This window comes from Epargyreus clarus, unplaced genomic scaffold (assembly GCF_041222505.1).
Source record: "Epargyreus clarus isolate Ecla_fem2 unplaced genomic scaffold, WU_Ecla_fem_2.2 ptg000007l, whole genome shotgun sequence".
In the NCBI taxonomy this organism is placed as follows: domain Eukaryota; kingdom Metazoa; phylum Arthropoda; class Insecta; order Lepidoptera; family Hesperiidae; genus Epargyreus; species Epargyreus clarus.
Window position 1 is genome coordinate 19,089,172 of NW_027332215.1, and position 27,268 is coordinate 19,116,439.

Consider the following 27,268-nt stretch of genomic DNA (forward strand, 5'->3'; position numbering starts at 1 on the left):
CTTAGTAAGAATTCACGTGGACTTATTTACGCATACTTATTACTTCGGACTTATTTACTTCGGAAGTCTTTGAATGTTCGTAAAATCGTTAACAACATTTATACGGTATTACTTGAATTGGTCAATTTTGAAGGGAGAATAAAAATCTTTTATTTTGATAAACTTACTTGTCGAGCAAAGACTCAGTGAGTCTCATTGGCGTATAGTCAAGAGTTACTAGCGAGCCAAAATTGGCTACCGCCATTGTATTCGAGTCGGATGAACTTCCAAGGTCCGTAGAATCGCTAGAGTATTTGGCCAATGGAGACAAACTTTTCCTGAAATAGAAAAGCTGTTATAGTACAATACACAGGAAAATATGCTTCGCTGGAACTAGGGTAACAACGACTAAACATATATAAATCTACAGTTTTAAGCCAAACATCCTAAGCGCCATCAAAACTTATATTACCTAGGCTTCGCCCTACCTATCTCACCGCTACCACTGGTGTACAAAAGGTTCAACAACATATTTCTAACACATCGATTTTGTCTCTATTTTGTCGAGTTCTGCCGTCGGCAAGGATAGTCGGTAAACATCTACCAACTGTTATTATTAATACGCACCTAGTAATATCCTTCGGGTCTTTTAATCCAAACACGTTCTCGCCACTCACAGTATTGCTGTCCTCAAACGGATATGACTGATGACTATCAAAGTATCTGAAGATTTACATAAATAGATCAGTAACACATACAGCTAATATTATAGACTCTACGAGATTATGAATTAGACTTGAATCGATAAAATTTATTTATTATATGTGCTGGTTATTAAAAAATATATTTCTTTATCACTCTAACGTAGGCTATAAGTTAACGACTACGACAGGGCGTACTTGTTTAAGGTTATTTTTGTTTGTTTATAATTTTAAATATAAATATGCATTTTGCCATTTAGCCACGACGACTACGAGGCGGGGATCTGCTTAGCAACAGATTCATTAAAAGTTAAATTATTTCATTATTTTTGATCAGAAATTCAGTAAAATTAAATAAATACTATTAACTGGTTCCGTAGTAACAACAAGTTGGATGACCTATTTAATTATTGTTGATAAAATATTGTCCTCGATAATTAACTATTTATAATAGCTTACGTAAATTGTAATAAGTATATATTATAAAGAAGTAACCTGAACTGTTAGACAATCCTAATTATCTAATTGATAATTATTATCAGTAAAATAAATATTTCTTTATGCCGCAATATAAAAAATCAAAATCAAAAATTTCAAGAGGAAAAAATAAACTTTTTTTATTTAAACCCATTTAGCTCGTCATTCATTAATTTTCTCGGCGATAGATCATTAAATTAAATGTTGGTAAGAAATCATTAAAATTTCTACGTAAACAGATAACATTAAAGTCCGTGATGGCATATTTTATTACAACTGCCATTTTTATACCCTTTATCATATGACACAAAAACATAATCCCATATTTTTTACATCTTGTATGTCCTCCATACAGACGCATGGAATGGCAATCAAAATTTTGATATTGTACCTTTTACTCAAACTTAAAGTAATGAAAACTCAAGATTTTGCCGGCGGTGACATATTTTCCCTTCCTGCTTAGAACTGTAGAGAATTTTGGGAACTTTCAAACATCCGTAACAAATATAAATAATTGAACAATAAATATACCAATTTTCTCAACAGTATAAATAATTAATCGAAATCAGTAGTCATTGTCGATACCTATAATCAACCAGTAAACCTATAAACAACGAAACCCACAATAATATCCCGTAAAACATGAAAATGTCATTTCAAAGCTTACCGCTGAAGGGTGTCATTATAATTCAACTGGTTGTAACTAATCGGGGTCTCCGTACTGGACTTGCTGTCATTGTAATCGTGGTGTGGCGAAATACCACCGAGCATTACGGAGTCGCGTTCCTGAAACAATATATAAGCTCTACATGTCTTCATCAATTCTCTCACTTAGTCCATCAAAGGCCCTTTCAGACTAGAACTAGTGGCAGCATCGAACACGAGTTTTAGCTACAACATTAATAAAGCATAGAGTTTGTCACGTTCCGTTGCCGCATCGAACGTTCAACTAACTGCGACCGACACTCAAACATGCGGCATGGAGCGTTCGATACTGCCTCGACATCCCAAAAAACATTTATATCCTCGATCGCCGATGTCCAAAGCAGCATGTCTGCTGGGCCCTACTATGGGCATATTTTTATTTCATGAAAGCAACAACATCAATCTAAACATCAAAGGCGTATACAATCCCTCTTTAAAAGAGGCCCTGCCGCTCTAAACCCCTACAGCCAACCTCATACACTAATTGCAGCCCTACCTGAGGTTGGACACAGGCGCGTTGCCATTGCTGAGGACTAAGTTCGAACGCCTTTGCACATATAAGTCGCTCGTCACAGTCCTCAGCCCGGCGAACAGAAGCGTAAACGCTGCTGCTTTGCGGCGATAATAGGCGTGTCGCACGTAGCGATGAAGATGAACCCTGTGTATAGGGGTCCTAAAGCTATAGTAATATAAAAAAAAACACCTAATATTCCAAAACAAACTCCAAACCTTTAATAATGTTTAAATAAAATGGGGGAACAACTCAATTATAAAAATATATATACACTATTTAGTTCTAAAAAGGGTAAGTTCAAATTGGTCGGCCAGTTTCAATACCGCAATAAGTAAGGTCAATAAATTATATACAGTTATAGAAAAATATATTTTCAATATACATATAAACATTGTTATTTTTTATATATTAATACTCATTTTTTAAAAAAATATAAATTTTATTTATAAATTTATAATAAATATTTTTTTATTTATAAATTTATTTTTTATAAATTAATAATATTAATCTGCTATTATAGACCTACATGACGATAGAAAAGTAAGTAAAAAATGTTTAAATCGATTATTATTAAACGGTAGTTAAAATTTATCAAAGTATAGCTAAACACAAATTTAAAAAATGAGGAGCCAAGCCAGCCAGCAACATGGTAGACTACATCAAAAGTTCACCGGTCTGTTTGAGAGAAATTATTAAAAAATATATATAATATAGAAGTAGCAGACGAGAATATAGTCCACCTGGTGGTAAATGGTCACTATAATATCTATCATTCCGTATAATATTACCTACAGGTATCCACAGATACGTAACTACCCTAGATTTTGAAGGTGGTAGAACCCTTTTTGGTTCGACTCCGGCGGCACCACCGCCACACCTATTTCAACGTAATAACAGCAGTGTTAAGCGCTGCTGTGTTCCGGTTTGAAAGGTGTGGTAAGGGAGACATACTTTTCCGAGGCGTTCCAGCTTAGTCCTCAGGGGTAGCGGCGCATATGTGTCCAACCTCAGGTAGGAATATCTAATCCTATCTGGGGTTGTTTACAGATGTCCATGGGCGGCAGTAGCCACTTACCATCAGGTGGACTGCATGCTCGTCCGCTACTCTTATATTATAAAAAAAAAAAAAAAAAAAGATAACTAAGTTAGAACGCCTCAGATAAGTGGCACAAATTATAAAAGCAAATCCTAATGAATGAACATTCGAGTTAAAAAATGGTAAGGGTACGCGACTTAAGATGTTTGAATGGCTTCGAATGTTCGCGAACATCACGTTTGCGAGTCGCGAATTATCACGAGGAAAAGATCACGTTGACAACTTGACCTTTGTATAATTAAAGGGCGCCGGATGAAAGGGTGACTCTCTTCGGAAATACATTTTCCTTATTACCATTAATGCTTTATTTTTAAATTATATCTGGCGAACGTGCCGCAGGTTTTTTTTACTTTTGCACGTTTCATACAAACAAAATCGTGCGCTGCCCAGTTGGATATGCCACCGGAAGTACATCTTATTGGTGCTGACGTGTTTCAGAAGTCACGTTAATTTCATGAACAGAGTTATGCCCAGCAGTTGATACAACTTGTCGATGGCTCTAAGGTTTCCAAACATTAACGAGAGACCCGTCTGAGTAATGACACAAAAAGGCTTTCAATCAACATTATATGATTTTTAGCATATACTCAATCGTACATCTTACGGTACATATAAAATTACACATACAATTTTACGATAAAGAGACTTATGAGCAATTATTTTTTTATATTTACACACTTTTTTCTAATAATTAAATTAAGATGTCTGCCATAATACCCCTTGTCCTGCAAAATATTTTATCGCTTTCCAGCTACGTAATGACAACGAAATTGCGATCGCCTTTCATTTCTGACAACCTATAAACTTAGATTCTTTTCCTAGTACAACCTATAATGGTAACAAATCGCAGGGCTTTTTCGCCTTCCGCCTCCGCGTGTGGAAGCTGAATCGTAACACGGAACATAGTTGACGTTTTCATGACTGCGATGATGAATAACAAATACTATTTCGATCTCTTTCTTTCCTACGATTACTACGTAAGCGAGAAGATTACGTATTTATACAAAAATTCGGTCTCGTCAGTTTTCAAACAAAACTGTTATTCTGCCTTCGCCTTGAAGATGAAAGAAAAACAATCCGTGAGTTTTACTCTTACACCTTTTACGCAATGAAAACGTGACGGCTTCAAAAGTTTCTTGTGAAAAGTAGATTCGCTTAATTTCTTGGAAGTTAAAAAGTGGACGTGGCGATACAGACCGGTCTACTTTCTACTCATTCATGGCAACTAATTATCTATATGGCAACATGACTATACATATATGTTTCTATACATTTTGCAAAAAAATCATTACTTCGAAATAAGCTGTTCATATTAAAACGCTTTCTACACTCACAGCCCCACACTAGGATTCCCTGTGTTGTGGGTGCCATGGACACACACATAGACAAATACACAAACACCCAGACCCAGAAACAGAAATCTAAATTCATCATTTAGATATCTGTCTGGCCGGGAATCGAACCCGGGACCCTTTGCGCGCCAGACCGGTATGGTGACCGCCATGCCACGCGGGTCGTCAAATCTCGTCATATCTAGGCGTTAAATAAATTGTATTAATTTATCAAATAAAATCAAATCAATCGTATCAGACTTACGGGCAATACGAACACATACACTTTATAAATAGGTAAGTTCATCAGGATATTACGAATCAAGATGACTGGAATAAAAAAATAATACTTATGAAGCATGAGAGCACACTTACATAATAACTATGATCAGCTTCCTGTATCTCGAGCCCCAAGTCCTCGTCATTCTTCGGAGCCTCCTCCATGAGAGTCTCCATGAACGCCGCGACGTCTTGACAACGTTTCGACATTTGCTGTTTGGCAGCTTCCGCTGGTTTCGTCAACACCTGTGCGACACGAGAAGTATTTTTTAAACCGTTTCACTCGTCAGCATATTACTGTTCCACTGCTAAACACATCTAACATGGGTCGCCTCTTCTAGTATGTTTATGCTATAATCCACCATGCTGGTCTAGTTCAAATTGGCAGACTGAAAGGCCATATAGCCAGTGAATTAATTTATAATGCACACATAAATTTGTTAATTCGGAGATGCGAGCTTTTATCGAACTTGGGCTCGCTCGATTGAAGTGCTAAGTTTCAACCGCTAGGCTATCAATTCCCTTACTAAGCTACCACTTCCTCTAACAGTTTCTTGAAATACCTATGTAGATAGAAAGTTCAAGATAGTCACACTGGTTCAGTTTTTAATGCTTTATATTTTCTTCAAAACACTTTATTTTTCAAAACAATTTTTAATGTTTTGATAATTATTTACACATTAAATGACGTGTAAGGATTAATTACCTTTACAATAGTATTAGTATTTACTTTAGTACAGCATTTAAATCATGTTATGGGTTAGATAATTGTATACTCACTTCATTCATGATCCGAATAATTGCATCCCTCGTACATTGAGCTTTAACTTTTTCTTCGTCGTTAAATTTACAATAAGCATCGCATTCCGGTGTCCGAAAGACGTCTGGGTTTGTAGGACCCTGTTAATATTGGGAATAAAATAAAAAATAATTAATAAAATTAATTATCAAAATTATCATTTATCGACATAAAAGTAGGAAATACAAAACCCGACTGCTAAAAACATATAGCCCATGTCACTCGCATAATTTAGACAAATCAAAAGAAGGCTCGTATCTTAAAATCTTAAATATATTATTATGTTTTAATAGCTGCAATAAATAAAATAAGTAAAATAAAACTTAACACATAACACTTTACCTCAAGAACATGATGTTTTCCGATAACGAATTCCAGTTTCCGTGACCATGGATTAATAAAGGACGACCATTCGGTTTCCAACTTTATAAAATCACCATTCTGAGTCATCATCCTAAAAACACACGAATGCTAATAAAATAGGCATATTTCTCGTGCTAAGCATAATTATGAACACACTTATGTAACTTCCAATAATGTAATAATTTCTATAGTAATACTAAAATGACCATTAATCGCCACATCTTCATCAATCGAAACGACTAGGATCTATGACACTCAAAAGGGGCAACTGACATGTTTTTATGGTACCTGGTATACCTACAAGTACACCATTAAAAAAATCAAAGTCTTAAGTAATTACAAAGTTATTTATCGAAGTACCTGAATGAATTGGATCGCGCGAGGCCACCCTCCCTTACGATGACCTCGTACACACGTTGCAGATAATCCAGATCATGTGGATGGTACAATTGCAGGACGTTCTGATTCACCAGGTCCTGCGGTATGTATCCGAGGTACGGTACGGACTCCGGGTCAATGTACTCGACGTTGCCATTCGCGGCGTGACGTATTACGAATGGTACTGACTTTGTGATCACTTCATTTGGCACTGTAATGAATAATTTTTAATATGTTATCACAGCATACATCTTCCCTTAGCTACTTTTAAAAAGCAGCGAAAATACAAGACGCAGATATCAAACGCTACACGATGTGTAGTACGCGTTCGAGTGCCGATCGTAACTTTGGATAACTTATATAGTACGGCATTTTTGTTTTAGCTAGAACCGAACGCTACAAGTAGCTCAACTAATAAGGCCGAAACTGAGACTACTTTGAATGAACCCCTTGAAAAATAGTAGATAATATTAGTCAAGCCGCTAGTGCAATATGATTAGTTTATTTATTAATGTCACTTAATTTATAAATAAACACCCGCTCTACATGTGGAACGCAAAAGGGTAAAGATAAAAATACTTTTATCAAGGCAAATAGATAAGATACACACGTACATATTGCCACGTGCTACCTAACAATGCAAGTTGCACCAAAGTAAAGGTTTCAATTTAGTATTGAATGAATGTCAAATTAAACGGAGACTGAAATAAATTTATATTTGAAAGATCTTAAATCAAGCTTTTTGCATCTATTTGCTTTTCCTTTTTGCATATTCTTCTCCGCCCAAAGCATAGGGAATCATACGAAAATAAATGTTCCCACGTTAAGGGATGTCCGCCATGTATACAAAATAAGAATTCGCCCGAAGGAGGTTAACTGGATTAAAATTCAGGTGCATGATTAGACCCTCACGTAATATGAAGTTACAAGGCCAATAAAATAAAAGCTTGTAATAAATACACTTGTAAAATCATATTGGTATTTACCATGCGACTGCATAAAAATAAAAATAAATATATTAGAAAATAAAATGTATTGAATTACTTACATTTAAATGCAGAATAAAAGGGCGTCGCTTGTATGACGAGATACGTGCAATCTCCATCGTCATCCGTTACTTTCTTGAACGACAATCTTAGGAGGAAAGGCATAAAAGCAACAGTTCGGGTCTTCACTCCGAATCCAGAGCTCAGGTCTCGATAACGTCTTATGCGGCACACCATAGTCGTAGGTGACGTAGGCTGACGTGGGAGCGCTGAATATAGAATAATAAAATGTAAAATAGTTAAAAAATATAGAAACACCAGTTATTTATTAGTTATTTGAACCAAAAAATTATAACACCGCGGAAAAGCAATAAACAATCCTACGATATGTATGTTAAGGACCTACTAGCGTTATAAATACTTATTCTATCCAATTTTGGCCTACAAAAACTACAAGTTTGACAATTTCTAATATTAACCAATAATATTATATTATTGGTTAATATCAGGCACGCATGCACAAGCAATCATCAGCTTCATTGTCGAATTTATTTAACAAATAAATATACTAATTGAAACTTTTCAACCTTTTTCTTATATCGTTACGCCTTCGGTAATTTCATAAAAAAACAAATTTTATTTTTGGGAATAAGAAAGTTGCAAACATTTCGTTTTTCTTTAACGTTGAAAACGTTGGCGAACATGATAATCAGTTTCCAAACGATGAATAAACAGATATTTTCGTTCGTATTGACGTTCCTGTACCCTTACCACGATTTTTTACGTTTTGACAAATATGACTGTTTGTGTTATTTGTTTACGTATTGGCCCATACAATTTCCAAGTTCTGACACAATCCGCTATGAGCGCTGATTGGAGTCGCGGAGTCTTCCGCCTTTATGAATGAATATACACATCATTTTAATTTGACTCACATAGCATATTCAATTGATTTACTCCAAAATATGTATAAGTACAAATTATTAAACTTTTTCTTACATCAATCTACGCTTATTTGTACTATGCGTAATAAATCTATAATATATAGAATTTTCAACATAACAACAAAAAATAACGACAAGCTCCTCAAGTTTTCAATAGATATCTATGAACAAAAATGTAAAGGTAGATAGATACGTCGTCTTGTCGTCTAATGTCATGAATATTGTGGCAGGTCTAAAAACTATATTATTTTTAAAGTGCGAATATTCAATAAATTTAATGTTCCTGCGCTTATCGACAATTGACGGAATTTCAACATGTACAATTTAGTTACGAATCATAAGTAATGCCTAAAAAAATAATATGTAATAAAAATACTTTAAATTGCATTGGACACCCGAAGTTATTTTCGGTGTACATACGCAGCCGTAACAAGGTCGTATGACAAAGGAAAAAAAACACCTGCAGTATTTATACCTATTAATAGTCGATGAAATCACATTGAGTTCTTTTTTATGTGGAGTAACAATTAACTCTCAGTTCTCAAAGTGTTCCATATAGGAATATAGTACGTAAGTACGATTCAGTTCGGATAGAGGGGCAATCACATAATACTCCTCGGTAGCCAAAACGATTACTCGTCACGTGGCTTTCGCACGTTGAACGTCCACGCCACCTGACTCAAGAATGTACAGACGGGAACTGAGGAAATTATTCACTCGATCTCAGCGTTTAAATTGCTTTTTACTTTATATTACTACATTCGTATCTAGTTGTGTTGCAATTTAGTTGAATACACAGCAATGTAAATTGTGCAATGCAACAAGTCTCGAGAATAGTTCGCGGCAGTATTAACCTACTACTTATTTATCGGTTAAAAGTAATCTGAGTTCTCGCAGTTCAATAACAAGAACAAATATACGATTACGCATCTATAGCGCATTTCAATAAATCATTCCATGGTAAATCTAGTAAACAGGAAAGAGATAGAAAGTAAAATTATTGCTATAAAAAACGATAGAATCTATGAGCTGATGATATGGCAAAGGAATGTATTAAAATAAAATACAAAAATAATCTTACTTTTGAATTTAAACAAGCTGCAGATAAGGCGACGGGCAATCAAAAGCGTCAACACGACGATTATGGTTAGTAATAAAAATAAAATTACCTTTTTCTTGCATACCATTAAGATTTTTTGGCACGGCCAGGCCGCTCGTTATTTGCGATGCAAAAAGGTTGCGGTCCTGTGGAAAGAATATTGCATTACATTTTTTTGTTTTATAGTGACGAACATTGGAGTCTACGTAATGATAAGAGGCAACTAACGCTGATGGTCTTCTATAATTTAATCAACCCCATATGGGGTTAGTCCTAAAATAGCAGAAAATAATTCTTAGTAAAATTGTTACAAAAGGTTAATCTTGGATTCACCACTATAAGCCAGAACGCACAGGAAACTCTATCTGGAGGCACGGCAGTGCCTCCGCCAAGTCGAGTAAAATATGTCGATCACCCAAACAAACTACGTTTAGAAAAACTATGTCAGTGTTCTGGGATTCGACCCAAAAAAGTTTAAACTATAAACGCAACCATTGTGAATAATTTATGATGGTCTAGAAATGTAAAGAAAGTCTAGTAACTCTGACCTTAAGGTGAAATTGTGTTACGTCTTCACAATACTACCTCGGTCTTTCTAAGATAAGCGTGATCGTAGATTTGAAGTAGAAAGACACCTTTTAAAGAAGAATAATGGTACAGTTCAGGTGTCAAGAACTAAGATGTAAAAACCAGTAAAAGAAAGTAAAAATCAATAACAATGTAAAAAATAGAAATAAAAGTTTACTCATACGAAGAAAACCTAGACCGCCAATCTTAATCGGAAACATAATAAACGAGGAAAAGCATGCATACATTTATGTAAATAAAAACAAGATGTCACTTACCCTTGTGTGTACAAAGTCCAAGAAGGATCTGCCGATCCACATTTCTTTGGGAAAACCCAAAATTGTGGTGATCGAGGCGGTCGTATACATCACCACGCCATCATTCATCGATATGACGCACGAAAAAGAATCCTTAAACAAGACAGATTGTGTCAAATGACTTTCGTTAAATAAAATAAAACTGTAAATTGTGAATTTTTATGTAATAGGTCTTTCATTTAAATATATGTTATTGTGTAAATGTCTACCTAATATACCAAGGTATAACACCATGTTAGAAAAAAATGTAAAGATGTATTATAAATTTTATAAGAAGCAAACGAGAACGAAGGCGTTTAGTATGACTAAAAGCTAGTCGCCATTTTGTTGCCATCACTTGGATAGTAAACATAAGATTTTTGCTAATGTGTGCTACGATTTAATACAATTTATGTAACACAATGACATAACGTGTCCAAGCAGAATGGCGACTGGCGTTTCCATGTGGTAATTCAAAAATAATGATTATTTCAGAATTTGTTTGAGAGATTTGCATGAGAGACTTGTTTATTTTTACTAATCATATCGAACTTACCTGGCAATGGTTGGTGGAGGATGGGTGACTTGCGACTATATTCAGGGTTGTAACCGGGGTATGGCAGGAACGAGTCTAACATAAAAATAAGGTTTCTTTTATAAATTAACCAAAAGTTTAAGTAATATTTAGCCAAAAGTGGCTGATATAGTTGTTTAAGCTACTCAATCTACATGCGAATGTTTGTATCTGATTTACCAGATAGTACCCCTTAATTATTTAGCATTTTCACTCTAAAATCTCCGTCAATTATATTTCGTTACGGTGGATGCAAATAGAGGTGATATAATCTATCCCCGTTAGAAACTAACAAATAATGGCCAACTAGTTCACGAAAGTGTATAGTTCTTCCTCTTATTACATACCTCATCTTTGCAGCTCATCTTGTCCGAGTTGGAAGTGTCCATGCTCTCTGCGCCTTTTTCCGCATGTGAGCCAGACGGCGCCGGCGTGAGAGAAACTGTAGGCACAATTTAGAAGACGGAAGATAAACAGGAACTTACATCGAAATTATTACATATACATCACGGAAACAGTCTTTTTGACAGAATATTTAAAAAAAATTGCATTACTAGTAATAAAAAAATTCAACACACTTTTCGACTGGAAACGTAACATACCTGAATCTACATTACCTTCTCTAGCTTTTTTAGCTTAACCAGTAGACGCTCTAACCGAAGAATCTATGAAAAAGTTACATTAAGAGTAGGAATGAATTTCTCATAATGGAGTTGGGATTCTCGAGGCCCTGGACTTCTGTAATAATAATAATTTATTTAGTGTATGACTTTTTTCAATAGCTCGTCATTTATTTTGAGTGGCAAATTCTTTAAATTGAGTATATAAAATTAGTTCAAGCAATCAGATTCCGGTTAAAATGATAGTTTTATCAAAATGATAGCAAACGAACTATTAGGTCGAAATGTTTATCTGTTAAATTAAATGTTCTGGGAACATGGCTTGTAGACATAAGGTAATATATAAAAGTTTTATAGAGAATAGACTGAAAAATTAAGTAATTTTATTTTTTTCAATATCTATTGACGGGACCAGATTTCACTAGGGTGCTATGTTTGCCAATACAAGCTAGAGACAGAGTCAGACGTTATGTAAATTGTCATTGCATGTACATCAGCAAAAGCCAAAGTTTCAAACAGCAAAAGTCAAAGTGTAAAAAATCACGTTTCCTCCCCGTGTCGACGTCAAACGCCAATGTCAAGGTTTTAAATGCCAAAAGGTGAGCGGCTGAAACCATTCAACAAAAGAAAAGAACTGGGGAAACATGTTATATTCTGTGACAGGTACTTACATTCTTGCAACAATTAGGCTGATTCCCGTAACGCTTTCGCTATAAAAAGTTTTGAGAGAAAATCGTATTTTACTTGTACTTGACAGAGACGTTGAAAGTTAATAGTTACTGATTTTTGAAATAGATCCCCTATGACATACTTTGCTCAATTATAGTAAGACAATTACCATGATCTCAGATACACTGACGTCGTCAATACCTTTATCTCTGTGGTCGTTGTGATTTATTGTATATGTTTGCGCGTATACAGCCATATTAAGATACAATACTGAACGCTCAAATCTGGCCCTTCCACTTGTTTAGTAATTTTATGAAGAGGAAACAAATGTAATTAATTAAAACTGTTTTACATTTGTTACCAAAACTGTTTTCCTATAGTTTATAGAGCATTGCATTTTTATAACTGCCTATGAACTACGAGGTTTCTGAAAAAGCTCAACACTGTATAAATCATATTTGATATTGATATCGAATCAATTGTTAATATTTACAGGAGAGGATATGTGACTGATCGGTTGACTGTCTAACGGTTGTGAGTTATCATCATTGCTCCAACATTGTTTATAGCTTATCATCTCCTCACCATTTTGTCGCTTAAGCTATTGAGTAGTTGCGTCGCTACCACTCAGGCACCTAAATTGTTGTTTAGCGACGCACTGATCTATCGACGGTCAGTCGTCGACACGTTTATCTAAACGCGTAAATTACTAAATAGTCGCCACGAAATTTTTATATGCTACCCACAGACTTGCATGTCTGTGATGCCTCAGACGCATTAACCACTACTAACTCTCATGATTGGTAATCAATCTAATCAAATTTGTCATTTTTATAAATCAAATATCTTGTCTAAATTTGATGGTAGGCAAAACGTTGGATAGATAGGATACGTCAATTTACTCGTTGCTAATGCGATAGTAGCCAATAGGCAGTCAACCTTAGGAATTTTATAATGACGAAATGCGAAAAAAGATATTTTCTTTCGTGCAGAGCTCTGTCTTATTAATTTTTTGGTACAAAATATCTCTCATTTTTGTCTTTTCAACAACTGCATTGCAATATATTATTCGGCATATATAGGAAGTTCAGGAACTGTGGATCTTGGAAAGTATAATATATCCGGAACAGTTTTACACGACACACAGTAAAATCAATAGTCATGACTGTACACATACATTTAACTGAAAAATAAATGCCAAAATAAGTGAATATTACGAGACAAAGCGTGTAAACTAAAAGAAAACATTTCTTAAAGCAAATGCACTCGAATGGTACAACGCAGCTACATGCTGTTAAGCACAAGTTTTAATCAAAAGCTCCACCCACCATCGTCTTGCTGCTGTTTGGGTTCTTCGAACTCCTTTACGGGCACCGGTGGCCTGCAATCGACCTCAGTTTGCACCTTAGTAGGTTTCAATTCAGTTTGAGGAGACTTCTTTTTCTTCTCCTTTTCTTTAAGCCGTTTTTCGGGCGGTTGGTTCAAGTTGTTGCTGCTATAATTAATAATAGCAGAAGTTTATACCCACTGTGCCGTATTTTATATTCAATTCCATTACCGTTTTACTTGTAGTGTAATTGCCATAAAATCAATCGCTATACATTGAACATACTAATGACACTAATAGCTACCAAAGATACCTCTATCAGTTATTCTAATGAAATTTTGTACACGCAAGGTCATGGGCCACTAAAGGCTTACGTATCAATCAAATTATGTACAATTAAAAGGGACTAACCCATAACCAGAAGCAGGTTTACCACCGTAGCCACTGCTTCCACTTGAATTACTTCCAGAGTGTGTTGATTTTGAGCTGTGGCTAAAACATAAATTGATACACATAAGATAAATATATAAAAAAACATCACAACCATATACATATTATATCGTAATGTCAGTATATTGTTTACCTTCTTCTAGATTGGCTGTTGCTGCAGCTGGTAGAATAAGCTGAATCTGATATCTTAGCATTATTCTCCGAATCGTCTAGATTATCCATTTTCATAAATGTTTATTCGCTTCTTATCTGAAAAGACATCATTAAATGTGTACATTGTAAACTAAATAAATGCCTTCTTTGGCTTTGGTAAAACGAATATTACATCGGAGCCTAGAAGGAACTAGAACTTAAGAACTCAGAGCATGGATGGCCAAATTCGAAACTAAAAGGAATTGAAAATATTCAAAGGGTTTACGGAGCCGATCTTAATAAAATAAAACTGTTAAGTAGTTGTAGTTATATTTCATAAAATTGTAATCCCTTTTGATATTCAACCTAAGTCAATAAAACAATCGCCAAATTTCTATATAATTCGCATTCTTTAGAAAGGATTAAATGAAAATAGGAGACAAAGGTAGAACGTAAACACAGCAGCTCAAGTAATAAAAAATAATCATCAAAAAGCATTATACACCGGAAATTTTGCACAGGCTCCCATTACCAAAATTTGTAGTGCTCATAGGACACAGTGATCGTCAAGTTAAATAATTGCTGTAGTCCGATAAACTTTTCTGTGTGTATGGCCCGGAGCCACTGGCGATCATATTTTTATTTTGTCAAAGGTTACTTAATTAAAAAAAATTAACAGATTCTTTTTAATAATAATTAACATATAATTAGAGATATGTTTCGATATTGATAAACTTCATTTACTGTACTGACAAAAAATATAAGCTCTAGTTTTGAGGCCCGTCATTTTATTAAATTAACGTAAAAACCAAAAACTCTCCCTGGGGAAATCCAAAAATGGCCCATGAAGCTTATTAGCAAATGACCGTAGGCAATAGAGGAATAGATAGCTGTTTCAGAAAACTACGATACGCACAGAAAAGTTTCTCGGACTATATACATTATTCTCATTCACTAATAACTAATCATCTGGCGCTAACATACACACACAGCGTTAAAACGTGACCACTACGTAAGGTTTCTCCTACGCGTATAAATTGTTCGTTCAATAACTGTATACGGTTATGCAGTTGATTCTCCTAACTATTTATAACACATAATTGAAATTAGTAATTTCTCTTGATATCAGTTCCACTATTATACAGCTAAAAACGGGATTGAATTTGTCTTACTATCACATAATGAAACGCAGCTGGAAATGTTAAAAATTTTAGAATAGTATTATATTCCATGTTTGTATTTATTTCCACGTGGCTTATGTGGACTATAAAAAAGCCTTCGATTCTATCGAGACATGGGCGGTATTGGAGTCACTCCAGCGGTGCCAGATCGACTATCGATACATCGAAGTGTTGAAGTGTATATATAAGGCAGCCTCAATGACGATCCGATTACACGAAAGAAGTACGAACCCCATCCAAGTGCAGCGAGGTGTGAGACAGGGTGATGTTTTATCTCCGAAACTGTTCACCGCTGCACTGGAAGACGTGTTCAAACTGATGGAGTGGAAAGGATTCGACATCAATATCGATGGCGAATATATCACTTATCTTCAATTCGCAGACGATATTGTCATCATGGCGGAGTCGCTGAAGAATCTCAATACTATGCTCAATGACCTCTGTGGTGCCTCTCAACGGGTGGGTCTAAAGATGAAAATGGACAAGACGAATATAATGTCTAACGTCCATGTCACACCCATGCCGTTGTCGTCGTAAATGGTCGTTGTAAATGGCGCCACACTCGAAGTGGTTGACGGATACATTTACCTGGGACAGGTATTCCAGATGGGTAAGTCTAACTTTGAGAAAGAGGTCACTCGTAGAATCCAACTCGGTTGTGCAGCGTTCGGGAAATTACGTAACATCTTCTCATCCAACATACCTCAGAGCCTGAAGTCGAAGTTGTTCGAGCAGTGTGTGTTACCAGTGATGACGTACGGTGCCGAGACGGTGGTCATTCACTGCGAGCCTTATGCGAAGACTCAAAATCGCTCAGCGAGCTATGGACAGAGCTATGCTCCCTACGTTCGTAATGAGGAAATCCGTAGGCGAACAAAAGTTACCGACATAGCTCACAAAATAAGCAAGCTGAAGTGGCAATAGTTGTTCGTAGGACCTGGCCACATAGTTCGTAGGACCGATAACCGGTGGGGTAGGAAGGTCCTCGAATGGAGACCACGTCTCGGCAAAAAGATTACAGGATGCCCCCCGACCAAGTGGACTGATGATCTGAAGCGGACGGCGGGTAACCGCTGGATGCAGACGGCTCAAGACCGGTCGGAGTGGCGCAGACTAGGGGAGGCCTATGTCCAGCAGTGGACTTTTAAAGGCTGATAGAATAGAATAGATTTATTTCCACGAGTATTTTACCTTCTCGGGTCTACGTTCTCTCATTTTATAACTAAACTATAGACATAACGCTATCAATTGCAAAAGCCCTGAAATTATAAAAAGGTCTTCCAATCGATTATGACAAGAAAAACATTATAAATATTATTACAATCGCGATTTGCAGTTTTTCGCGATCGCAAGCTCTCGAGCGCGCGCAGCGTTCGCACCTAGTTCGAATTAATAAAAAATACTGAAGTGTAAAACATCTCATCATAACATTCCAGTTTAAATAGTTTTGATGATACAATCCTTTGTGGTTCGACTCCGGCGACACCACCGCCACACTTATTTCCGCCTCATAACATCAGTGTTAAGCGCTGCTGTGTTCTAGTTTATAGAGTGTGGTAAGGGAGACATACTTTCCCGAGGCGTTCCAACATTGTCCTCAGGGGTAGCGGCGCATCTGTGGCCGACCTCAGGTAGGAATATCTAATCCTATCTGGGGTTGATTACGGATGTCCATGGGGGGCAGTAGCCACTTACCATCAGGTGGAGTGCATGCTCGTCTGCTACTCCTACATTATAAAAAAATGTAAAATGTTCTATGTTAACTCACAACTTACAATTAATTATGCTCAACATTAAATGTTTATTAAGAAGTAATATAATTTAAAAAATCAAAAATCCGACTGCACTGAAGAAGGTAATGTTTTCGGTGAAAGAGGAGTTGCATTATATTTATTCAGAAAACAAACACAAAATTGTATAGTGTTTGCTTCAAAATTAACAGATCTTCAGACAAACTTTCAGCCCCTATTTACCCCTTAAGGGTGAAAATTTTAAAAATTATTCACTTGGGCTAGCTATAAAGAACCTACGTGCAAAATTTCAGAATTCTAAGTTCAGCGGGTTCAATCATATGGAAAAAGTAGAAGAAATTTACAAACATAAAAGATGAAGGCGTATATTTTTTTTATTGATCCACCAGCTTTGGGCGTCCGCAGTATTGTACCTAGAATGAGATCACTAATCATGTATTTTCATCTAAACCAAACGTGTCCAAAATGTCAGCTCTACCGATTGGGGGATCAACTGGTTTAAAATTCAGTTGCAAAATTTGACCCTCACATAGATAACAACTAAAAAGCCGGTCAAAAACTGCTTGCCTAAATGTAGCTAATGCCATGGATAAAACGATAAAGTTAAAATAAATAATTATAACTAGCTTTTGCCCCCGGCTCCACCGGCTTAAACCTCATTTATGATAAAAATATTATAGTGTTAGTTCAGGTCATAAACTATCGGTGTGCTAAATTTCACCTAAATGTAATAACTAATAAGTCATTGTTGCGAGTAAGAGTTTCAAACATGCATCCATGCAGGCATTTAAAATACTAAAGTACTACACTAAGTAAGATGCTAGTAAGGACTAGTAAGATATCTATCCTAATAAGCTTTCGTATCTATAGTATTAGTCAAATATCGTAATCAAAAGATACGTAACTAAATATTTTTAAGGTATTTTCCTGTAACGCTGTAATATTCGCCACCAACGCACGCAAACAAAAATGAAAAACAATATCCTTGGATAATGAATGGTTTTACGTCATAAAAGGACAAAGTATTGCGTATTTTTGTTTAAATTTCTCTTTTGTTCTCGATGAACTTTCACCCGAAAAATGTAAACAGAATGTGAATAACAATTGTATTGGATAACAATGAATGTCGTTTGTAAAGTTTTATTGCAGAACAATAAAGTTAATAATTTTTTTTTTCAAACGAAGCCATACAAAAGTTTTCAGGGGGAGGACAATAAAGCTTGTTGTCAATGGTTACCCGCAACGTGATACAAAAATGTATGATACTTATATATTAGATACTTATACTAAACAATTCAGCAAAGCTGAAATTGTGAGATTTGTCTAATATGCAGTTGAATTGGTACCTAGTTGCCAGGCTGAAGGTGGCGCCTTTTTACACATATAATACCAACCTTTAACAGAGGAACACACAAACACATAAATATGTACGTTAAAGTAGAAACAATGGTTTTTGCATACGTTTTACAAAATATTATGAAAAACCCATAAAAAATATTGGCACACATTACATGAGTGGGCCTTAACATACACACGACAAAACTAACACAAACTACACAGACACTTTAAAGTTCTTTAAAATTGGGGTATAGAAAAGAGAGACAGCCTAAAATCTGCCAGTCTAGACAGCTTATAAAGTACAGCCTAAACTTTATTCATACAAAATAAATTGTTTATAAAACTTTACCTACTTTTATAGAACTTTCTTTACTTTATTCAAGAGAACTTCTAAAACTTATTTCAAGTATCCAGACCAAACAGAAATCTAACAAAACGTTCCAGACACAACAAAGTTCGCGAGTTACAGAACTTATAAATGAAATATTTGAGGAAAATATGGTAGAGTTGTATGTTTTCCTAAGCCTCTGTTTTCTAAATATTGTAAGGATAATATTTTTTCGCAGGATCACCAAAACCTCGGCGACCTCGCTGCACTATACAATATGTTGAAAGCATTCTCAAAAATAGCCCAGTTTTAATAAAAACTTTAGGATTCATTATATTTTCAATAAAATAAAAGTATATAATAATGCAATCGGCCATCTTGTCTAAGACGCTTATCGGGGCGAAATGACGTCATTTTTGGCGTGTCACCGTATTGCTTGAACTTTTTTATGGGATATTGAAGCGTGACGTCACTCGTGGATGCCATGACACCCGTGAGCGCTTTCGCGCTTAATTCAAAATTTGTTTTAAAAATGCTAATATTTCCGTTAATACTGAATTTATTATTTAGATGAACTCGTCACGATCGATATCCATGAAGAAGAAAACAACGAAGAAGTGAAACCACCAGACCGAGAAGACGTGAAAAGGGCGATAATGAGGCTAAAGAACAACAAGTCCCCTGGAGCCGACAACATACCAGGAGAAATCTGGAAATATGGAGGTGATGCCATACACGAACAGCTCTATAGTTTAATTTTGAATATCTGGCATACAGAACAGCAACCAGGCGAATGGAATGTTGGCGTGATCTGCCCCATACTGAAAAAAGGATGCAGGAAAAAATGTACTAATTACAGAGGGATTGCACTGCTTCCCACCGCTTACAAAATACTATCCTATGTGCTATTGGATAGACTGGAACCATACGCGGAACAAATTCTGGGCGATTACCAGTGTGGTTTCAGAAGGAACCGTAGCACCATAGATCAAATCTTTTTGATTAAGCAATTGATGGAAAAACGGTGGGAGTATGCTCAAAGTTTACATGCTCTTTTCATAGATTTCACCAAGGCCTATGATTGTATAGATAGGAATCAGCTGTATAGGATACTTGCCGTTTTTAAAATACCAAAGAAATTGATCAATCTGGTAAAGGCAGCCACAAGAATTAGCTTAATGCATGTCAAGGTAGACGGGGAACTAACTGACCAATTTGCAGTGGTAACTGGCCTTAAGCAGGGGGATGCCCTGTCGCCGGTGCTATTCAACCTAGTACTAGAATATATCATCCGGAACTTATTAATGATGAAATATGGGATTAATCTAGGTGGAGAGCACAAAGTGACTGGGTATGCTGATGATATAGCAATTCTTGGGCAAACAGAGCGGGAAATCCAAGCAGCAGCCGAAACTCTAGAGCGAGAGGCTAAAAAGGTTGGGCTCCGAATAAACAAGAACAAGACTGAGTACCTTCATATGAAACGGTATAAAAACACACGAGAGAGTCGGAAGAATCTTACCGCTGGAGGATCCACTTACAAAGGAGCAAGCAAATTTAAATACCTTGGATGCACCATCACAGACACACACTCAAGGGAAGAAATTGATTCAAGGATACAAAATGCCCTTAAGTGTAGTGCTGCACTCCATAAAGTCTTGGCGTCCAAGCTTCTCAGCAGGAAAACCAAGATCCAAATCTATAAAACGGTTATTCGTCCGGTCTTGACATATGGCTGCGAAACTTGGACACTTACGCAGAAAGAAGAGAATAAGCTCCTAAGAGCAGAGAGGAAGATACTCAGAGTTATTCTTGGCCCAACAAGAGGAGAGGATGGCCGTTGGAGAAAACGTAAGAATCGCGAGATAAAACATCTGGTCTCCGAGCCTAACGTCATAGGAGAAACGAAATCAAGTAGGCTCCGATGGCTCGGACACGTAGAGAGAATGGGAGAAGATCGAGCCCCGAAGCGCGCATACCTAGGTGTTCCTGACGGGCGAAGACCAGTTGGACGGCCTAAATACCGCTGGAAAGATGAAGCAGTCAGGGACCTCAGGGAGCTAGAACAACACAACTGGCAAGAAATTGCACAGGATCGGGAGAAATGGCGACTTCTCGTATCGGAGGCCAAGACTCACTTCGGGTCAGCGAGCCACCGGAGATGAGATGAGATGAGACTGAATTTATTGCCTAAATAATACGATTAATCTAGTGACACTGAGTTATAGTAGGTAGAATCCTTAAGACCTCGATTCTGAGAATCCAATATTGTCATTGTGTATCCAATACTTTTGACCAAGGTCTGAGAAATGTTTGACTAGGACTTTGATTATAAAAACCAAAAAAATACTGACAACCTAAAGATATAGCCTATTTCACTTCCACAGTTTAAACGAATCCAACGCCACCTAAATTACCTATTAAAATCCGTTAAGCCATTTGGCTCTGTAGAGGGTGCCAATGAATGAGATGTCAAAAACATTAACCTGCGCAGTAAGGTAAAAAAACATGTTTTGGCTTTTGACAAAGTTGGTTTCGAAACTCCTTTGAAGATTTCGTTGTTTAGCCATTCACGCGTAATTGAAAAGTTCACGTTTTGTAATGGGTTAGCAACAAAATGTCAAAGTTTTCTTAAAAGCTATTGTTCAATAAAAAGTTAATTAATTATGACGAGTTGTTTTACTTTTTCCAACGTGTAATATGATTCTTAATATTTTGTAGAAATTATACGTTTTTATCTACATTCCAGTATAATGATTTGAAAATTAACCTATTATAATAGCCCATTAAAATGTTACATTTGGGTTGCAATTGTCAGAATACACATTTTTAATTTTGTGGATATCAAGGGTTGCTTAGTGTAAACCTTAATCCTAATATGAAGGATCGCCACTCTTGTCGCTCGACCGCCTTTTTAAAAGAAAGGGATACAAATCGTTTTCACGCTGTAAGTATTAAATTTCAATGGCCTATAAATCAAACTAGAAATGGCTAATAGGGTGTCGCCAAAGGAGGTCCTTACTATAGTCCGATAAAATTCTCAGTACGTGTGGCGAATTTCGGAAACAGTAATTTGTTGTGTTGTAATAAGAGATATTTGAATTTCCCCAGGTAATATACTTTGTTTTTTTACGTCATTTAATAAAACAGCAAGCTTAAAAACTACAACCTATGTTATTTGCCAATAAAATTAAGAACTTATAGATAATTAAATTTTTTCATGTTTTTCATTTCAAGTTTCAATTTCTGGTAATTTCAAAAAGTAGTAGTAATTTAAAAAAAAAGCAGCGATCGTTGTGGTAGGAGTGATAGTGACTAAAAACTCTGCCCATCATTCGAAGGGTCCGAGGTTCAACCTCTTATTTATCAAAAAAAAAAAACTGTGCGCATTCTAAATTATTATCACTTGCTTGAACAGTGAAACAAAACAGCGTGAGGAAAGTTGAAAGGATCCTGAATACCTGAGACCTCAGAAAAAAAGTTCTTAAGGATATGTGAAGTCTACCAATTCGCACGAAGCCAGCGCGGTGGACTATAGCCTTAGGCTGGAAGAGGTATATAGATACCTCTTCCTGTGAGAGGAAACTGTGCCCAGCAGTGGGACAGTAATGGGTTGACGACTTGCTGATAATTTTATGGTATTCGGTAATAAGCTAGTATTACCATATTTTTAGAAGAGTCAGGTGTTGTTTAATTAACGAAATACATTAATTAGACTACTTATATCGTAAGTTAATCAACGTTTATTTATTATAATAATTTACTTTTAACATTTAAGATAACTGGTACAGTAATTTTGATTTTTTATAATTAGGAACGTAAAGTTCATATGTTTTTGTATTTTAAAATGTTCTCTTTTTAGATATTAACTTACTTACGGCACCCATTTATAAAAAGATGTCAATTTTTTTGTCGGCGAGTCGACAACTACCCATAATTTTAATACTGAACTTAGCTCTCATTTTCAATCTATATTTTTGGTGGGATTGTAACATATATTTTCTATAGATTTTTTTATTATGTATCATTAAAATTTATTTTCCTTTTCATGTGTGTACGTTTATATATAAGTATAATAGTTCATTGAAACAGTGTAAAGTTAGTAAGAAGAATAGATAGTAGCCGATTCTCAGACGTACTGAATATGCATATAAAATTTGGTGAAAATCGGTAAAGCCGTTTCGGCGGAGTACGGTCGGTAACTAACATTGTGACACGAGAATTTTATATAAGTTATGCCGGTTTTCATTTGTTTCAATTACAATAACTGGATATTTGGGCTACCATTATGAAATAGATTGTAATCAGTCTCCGGACATTAAAAAAAGGTCGTGAAACAGAAAAAGAGTTGTGTAATGTAACAAAAGGTGCCGTATCGTCAGTCCTTTATTTTTGAGAACTTGGCCCTTAAACTGTGACTTGGCTTACACTTTATAACGTGTATAGATGGACTTATGAATCTCATGCTGTATCCATAAGCTTGGCTCTACAAACGCACACCTTGTCACATTACTACAAATGTTGTTCGTCAATACCCAAGCCACAATTAAAATTGGATAATGTTATTTCAAGACCTTTGAACCTAGGAAAAGGCGTACAACAGAGTTGCTCTCCCCCACTCTTTAACGAATACGGTGAAATTTATGACGACTGGAATGACGGTGTCAGTTTTGGTGGGATACGGATCGAATATTCGTTTCTCTGACGATATCAATTTGATTGCCTAAGTGAAGAAGAAATTAGTGCCCTTTTGGATTGCATGAGTAATGAGCAGCACTAGGACTATCACTTAATATGTCCAAATCCAAAATTGGTGGTAATGGATCGTGCTTGTAAGTTATAACTTAAAGGACTACGATTTGTAGGTCAACAAATCGTAGTGAACGTGAACGAATCCCGTGAAGACGAAAGACGTCGGTGCATTGGCATGGCAGATAAAATTATAATATAGTTCATATAAGAATGTTATTATCTATATAGTAGCAGACCCGGCAAACATTGCGTTGCCGTATAAATAAAAAAAATATTAAGGCTGAACAACCCTTATCATTTAGGGGTATGAAGAATAGATAGTAGCCGATTCTCAGACCTACTGAATATGCATATAAAATTTGGTGAAAATCAGTAAAGCCGTTTCACAGGAGTACGGTAACTAACATTGTGACACGAGAATTTTGTATATAAGATTAATACGTGAAGGAAAAACTTTGTACCCATTTTTTCCATAATTACGCGGACGGACGAGTATGAAATTTGCAGTTACAGTTTATATAAAGAAGTGCAGAATGCTAATTTGTTTTTAAATAATACATAGAAAATACATTAAATGAATTAAAAAACCACTACACACACTACCACGCATTTGACACAAACTTATTACTCTTTTGTTTATGGCAGAGTTTCTAGATTCACTGTGATTACTGTAGATCTACTGTATATTTTTAATACAATATACAATACAGTATACAGTTAGTTTTTTTTTTATTTGTGCAAATTACGTTGCCGACTTTTGTTTTGGTCGTCAACCTCTTATGTTTTTTGTCGTCAATGTTTCACAGACACAGTTGCCACAATTTTTATCCATTTACCTGTTATTGTTTTTTACCACGCTTTTATTAGCTTAGGTTGTATCTATGTATGTATGTATGTAACGGAATCTTTGAACTCGATTTTTAACCACTTTGAACGGTCCGATTAATTTAAAATTTTGAACAATTATCAAGAACCGATGACAATACACGATTTTAATAATTTTATCCCATTAACCTCATCAGGATCGTCAGGAATCAGGATTAACGATTTTCCTTGTGCGATTTTAGCGTGGTTTTTTGTTTTTAAACTATTAACATTATTTTTAAGGTATGGTCGAATTTCGACCACTGGGTGAACACTAACACAACTAATTATGTGACTTTTATAATGTGGGGCTCATGTTTTTCATAGTCTTTCTACAAATATGAAACTACCGCATTGGATTATTATTTTTTATTTCTCTTTTAACATAATTTATACTTTTCAGTCTGGGGATTGTAAGTTTTTTTTAAATCCTCTTTTATAATTCTATTCAGTAAATGACATCAGAATTTTAGTTCATACTAATCCATAACTAACTAATTCTACCATGTTTTTCATACATTGTCATAAATGTATAAAAATACCAATGTGTTTTCTTCAAAGATTGACTTTACCTTAAGTTTGTCATATAATATTGCTTCCCAGAAAAAGTTCCCTGAAAAATTCACCTTGTATATTCACATAGGGTTTATTTGTTTATTTTTTCAATAGGTTTAGGATAGAGCCTCAGAAGGCAGAGGCTTAGAAATAGAAACCTTTTTTTACCTATTGTGAAATGAATCCCCAGAAATAGATCATGATCAGTATATAAACACCTATGCTATCACATGAAACATTATAATATTTAATATTGGTGATCTTAATTGAATTGCTTACAACAAGAAGGTACAGAAAAGATTGTGGTCAGACAAGTTTCACACGCTATAGCGTGTGACCTTGATTGGAATGTGTAAATTAATTCTCTAGCCTTACACCCTTAGCTATTCAATTACATTGGTCTCTTTGGAACCCTTGTAGTTGTGTATGGTAGAAATCAAAAGAGAACTGTCAAATCTATTCAGCAAAGGTTTCTCCCTTTTATGACAATTTATGCCCTAAATAGTGTAAAAAATCCTAAGTTATTTTTTTAGCATCAACTTTTAAGATTTTTGGTTTGGACTAATATAAAATCGCGAATCACAATGGTATAGGTTTTAATATTGCCATCATAAATTTTGACCAACTAAACCATATACTATAGTCAACTTTATATGAATGGCACATGACCGCTAAGAATATTTTTAAGGAACAATGTGTATTACAATTTGCATATTTTCTTAGATCTTTAGAATAACAATGCAATATGAAACACATATTATAAAACTTATTATACAACTTTACAACAAGGATTAAGAGTTCCATATAAAAAATTTAGCAAGACTGTCAAAATTGTAGATTTATAGTTAAGTTACTTCCATAGTTCATATCTTACCAAACAAAGGTTTGGTAAGGAGAAATTAGCAAGAATATTTGATTTGTGCATTTGGAAACACATCTAAATGTGAACAGTCCTTTTCTATGATGAAAATTGATAAATCAAAATCCCAAACTACCCCTAGTTTGGAAGATTTATGAAACGCTGTACCTGTGTTTTACTAGGATTGGCCCAAAAAACATTAATTATCTTCAAACCCAGTTCAAGCTTAAGCTTCACTCGTATTCCCTCTCTTTTCTTGTATTATTATGATTAAATTCAATTAATGTTTAAAATTAATCATTTTTATTCTTTATCTATTATAAGCGCCCCGTGACTTATTTAAAACTCAGCCTGGAACTATGAAAATAATACCAATCCTTGATCTGAATCATTGACTATTAGAAATTAAAAAATCATTCTAATATTAAAAACATCCCATTTAATAGGGACACAAACTTGTAAATTATACAGGTATTACAATTAAAATAAAAAATCTAAGCAGACCCAAGTACAAGCATTAGGCACCTATATTTGATTTCGTATCTGACCAAAATTTTACTTTTAAGCCAAACAAAAGGACAAAGTTGTTTTACTAATAAATAATCTTTAAAATAGATTGTCGTTTTGTTAGAACTATAAGCCAGCAGCACTAGTAAATATTATAACTAAACAATAAATTAACAATAAAAACTGCAGCTCACGAAGTTGTACAGAATAAATATAAATAAAATGTTATCAAAAATAATATGAACATACAATAAACAATAAAAGAATAATAAAATTAAGAGCAATGTAAGTAATGAGGTTGCTTCACAAATTTCATTTAAAACTTCATCAATCTGAAAATGAAACTTTTTGAAAGTTAATGAAATGTGAACGAAGAAAAGTGAAAAAACATACCAAAAATCGAACCGCCTTTGCAGCACTGATTCGAAAAACAGTGCAAATAGGAAAGAAAATTAAAAACTTACAATATTTTTCTTTATCCGAAGTTATTCACGTTCAAAAAAATTAATAGCATATTATAAAATATTCGCAATACAGGAGATGTCTTTCAAGATTTTCAAAATCGTGCAACTCTCACGGTGTCCCGAGCTTTTATGACATGATTGAAATGAAATTAAAACCGAAATCGACTCCACTTCTGCGTTGATTTTTGCGCACTGTCAAAACTTTTCACCAACTTTGCAAATTCAACTCTAAGTACATTCAATAATAACATAAAATCTTTACAATTTGAAACATTAAATTGTCCTTATTAACATATAAAGTAACTTTAGTCACCACTACTGTTCAAAATATTATGTATATTTGTAGTTCAACTCCTCGTGAGTCTGGGACTCAGCAAGTTATG

General features: G+C 35.1%; 1 protein-coding gene across 5 annotated transcripts in view; it reads right to left on the bottom strand.

Annotated features, from left to right (window-relative positions):
• per (period circadian regulator) overlaps nt 1-27,268 on the bottom strand; it is a 44,954-nt gene extending 17,686 nt beyond the window's left edge. For 4 of the 5 annotated variants that reach the window (XM_073075011.1, XM_073075010.1, XM_073075009.1 and 1 more), the window contains exons 1-16: nt 26,886-27,268; nt 14,288-14,403; nt 14,116-14,196; nt 13,706-13,872; nt 11,436-11,530; nt 11,071-11,145; nt 10,497-10,628; nt 9,722-9,797; nt 7,671-7,877; nt 6,605-6,833; nt 6,224-6,335; nt 5,863-5,982; nt 5,179-5,328; nt 1,825-1,943; nt 607-702; nt 168-317 (exon numbers count right to left, since the gene is read on the bottom strand). In XM_073075011.1, the coding sequence (XP_072931112.1) occupies nt 168-317; nt 607-702; nt 1,825-1,943; nt 5,179-5,328; nt 5,863-5,982; nt 6,224-6,335; nt 6,605-6,833; nt 7,671-7,877; nt 9,722-9,797; nt 10,497-10,628; nt 11,071-11,145; nt 11,436-11,530; nt 13,706-13,872; nt 14,116-14,196; nt 14,288-14,382 (1,904 nt within the window). In that variant the 5' untranslated portion in view covers nt 14,383-14,403; nt 26,886-27,268. The remainder of the gene's footprint in view (nt 1-167; nt 318-606; nt 703-1,824; nt 1,944-5,178; nt 5,329-5,862; nt 5,983-6,223; nt 6,336-6,604; nt 6,834-7,670; nt 7,878-9,721; nt 9,798-10,496; nt 10,629-11,070; nt 11,146-11,435; nt 11,531-13,705; nt 13,873-14,115; nt 14,197-14,287; nt 14,404-26,885) is intronic. The other variant, XM_073075008.1, reaches the window with a different exon arrangement.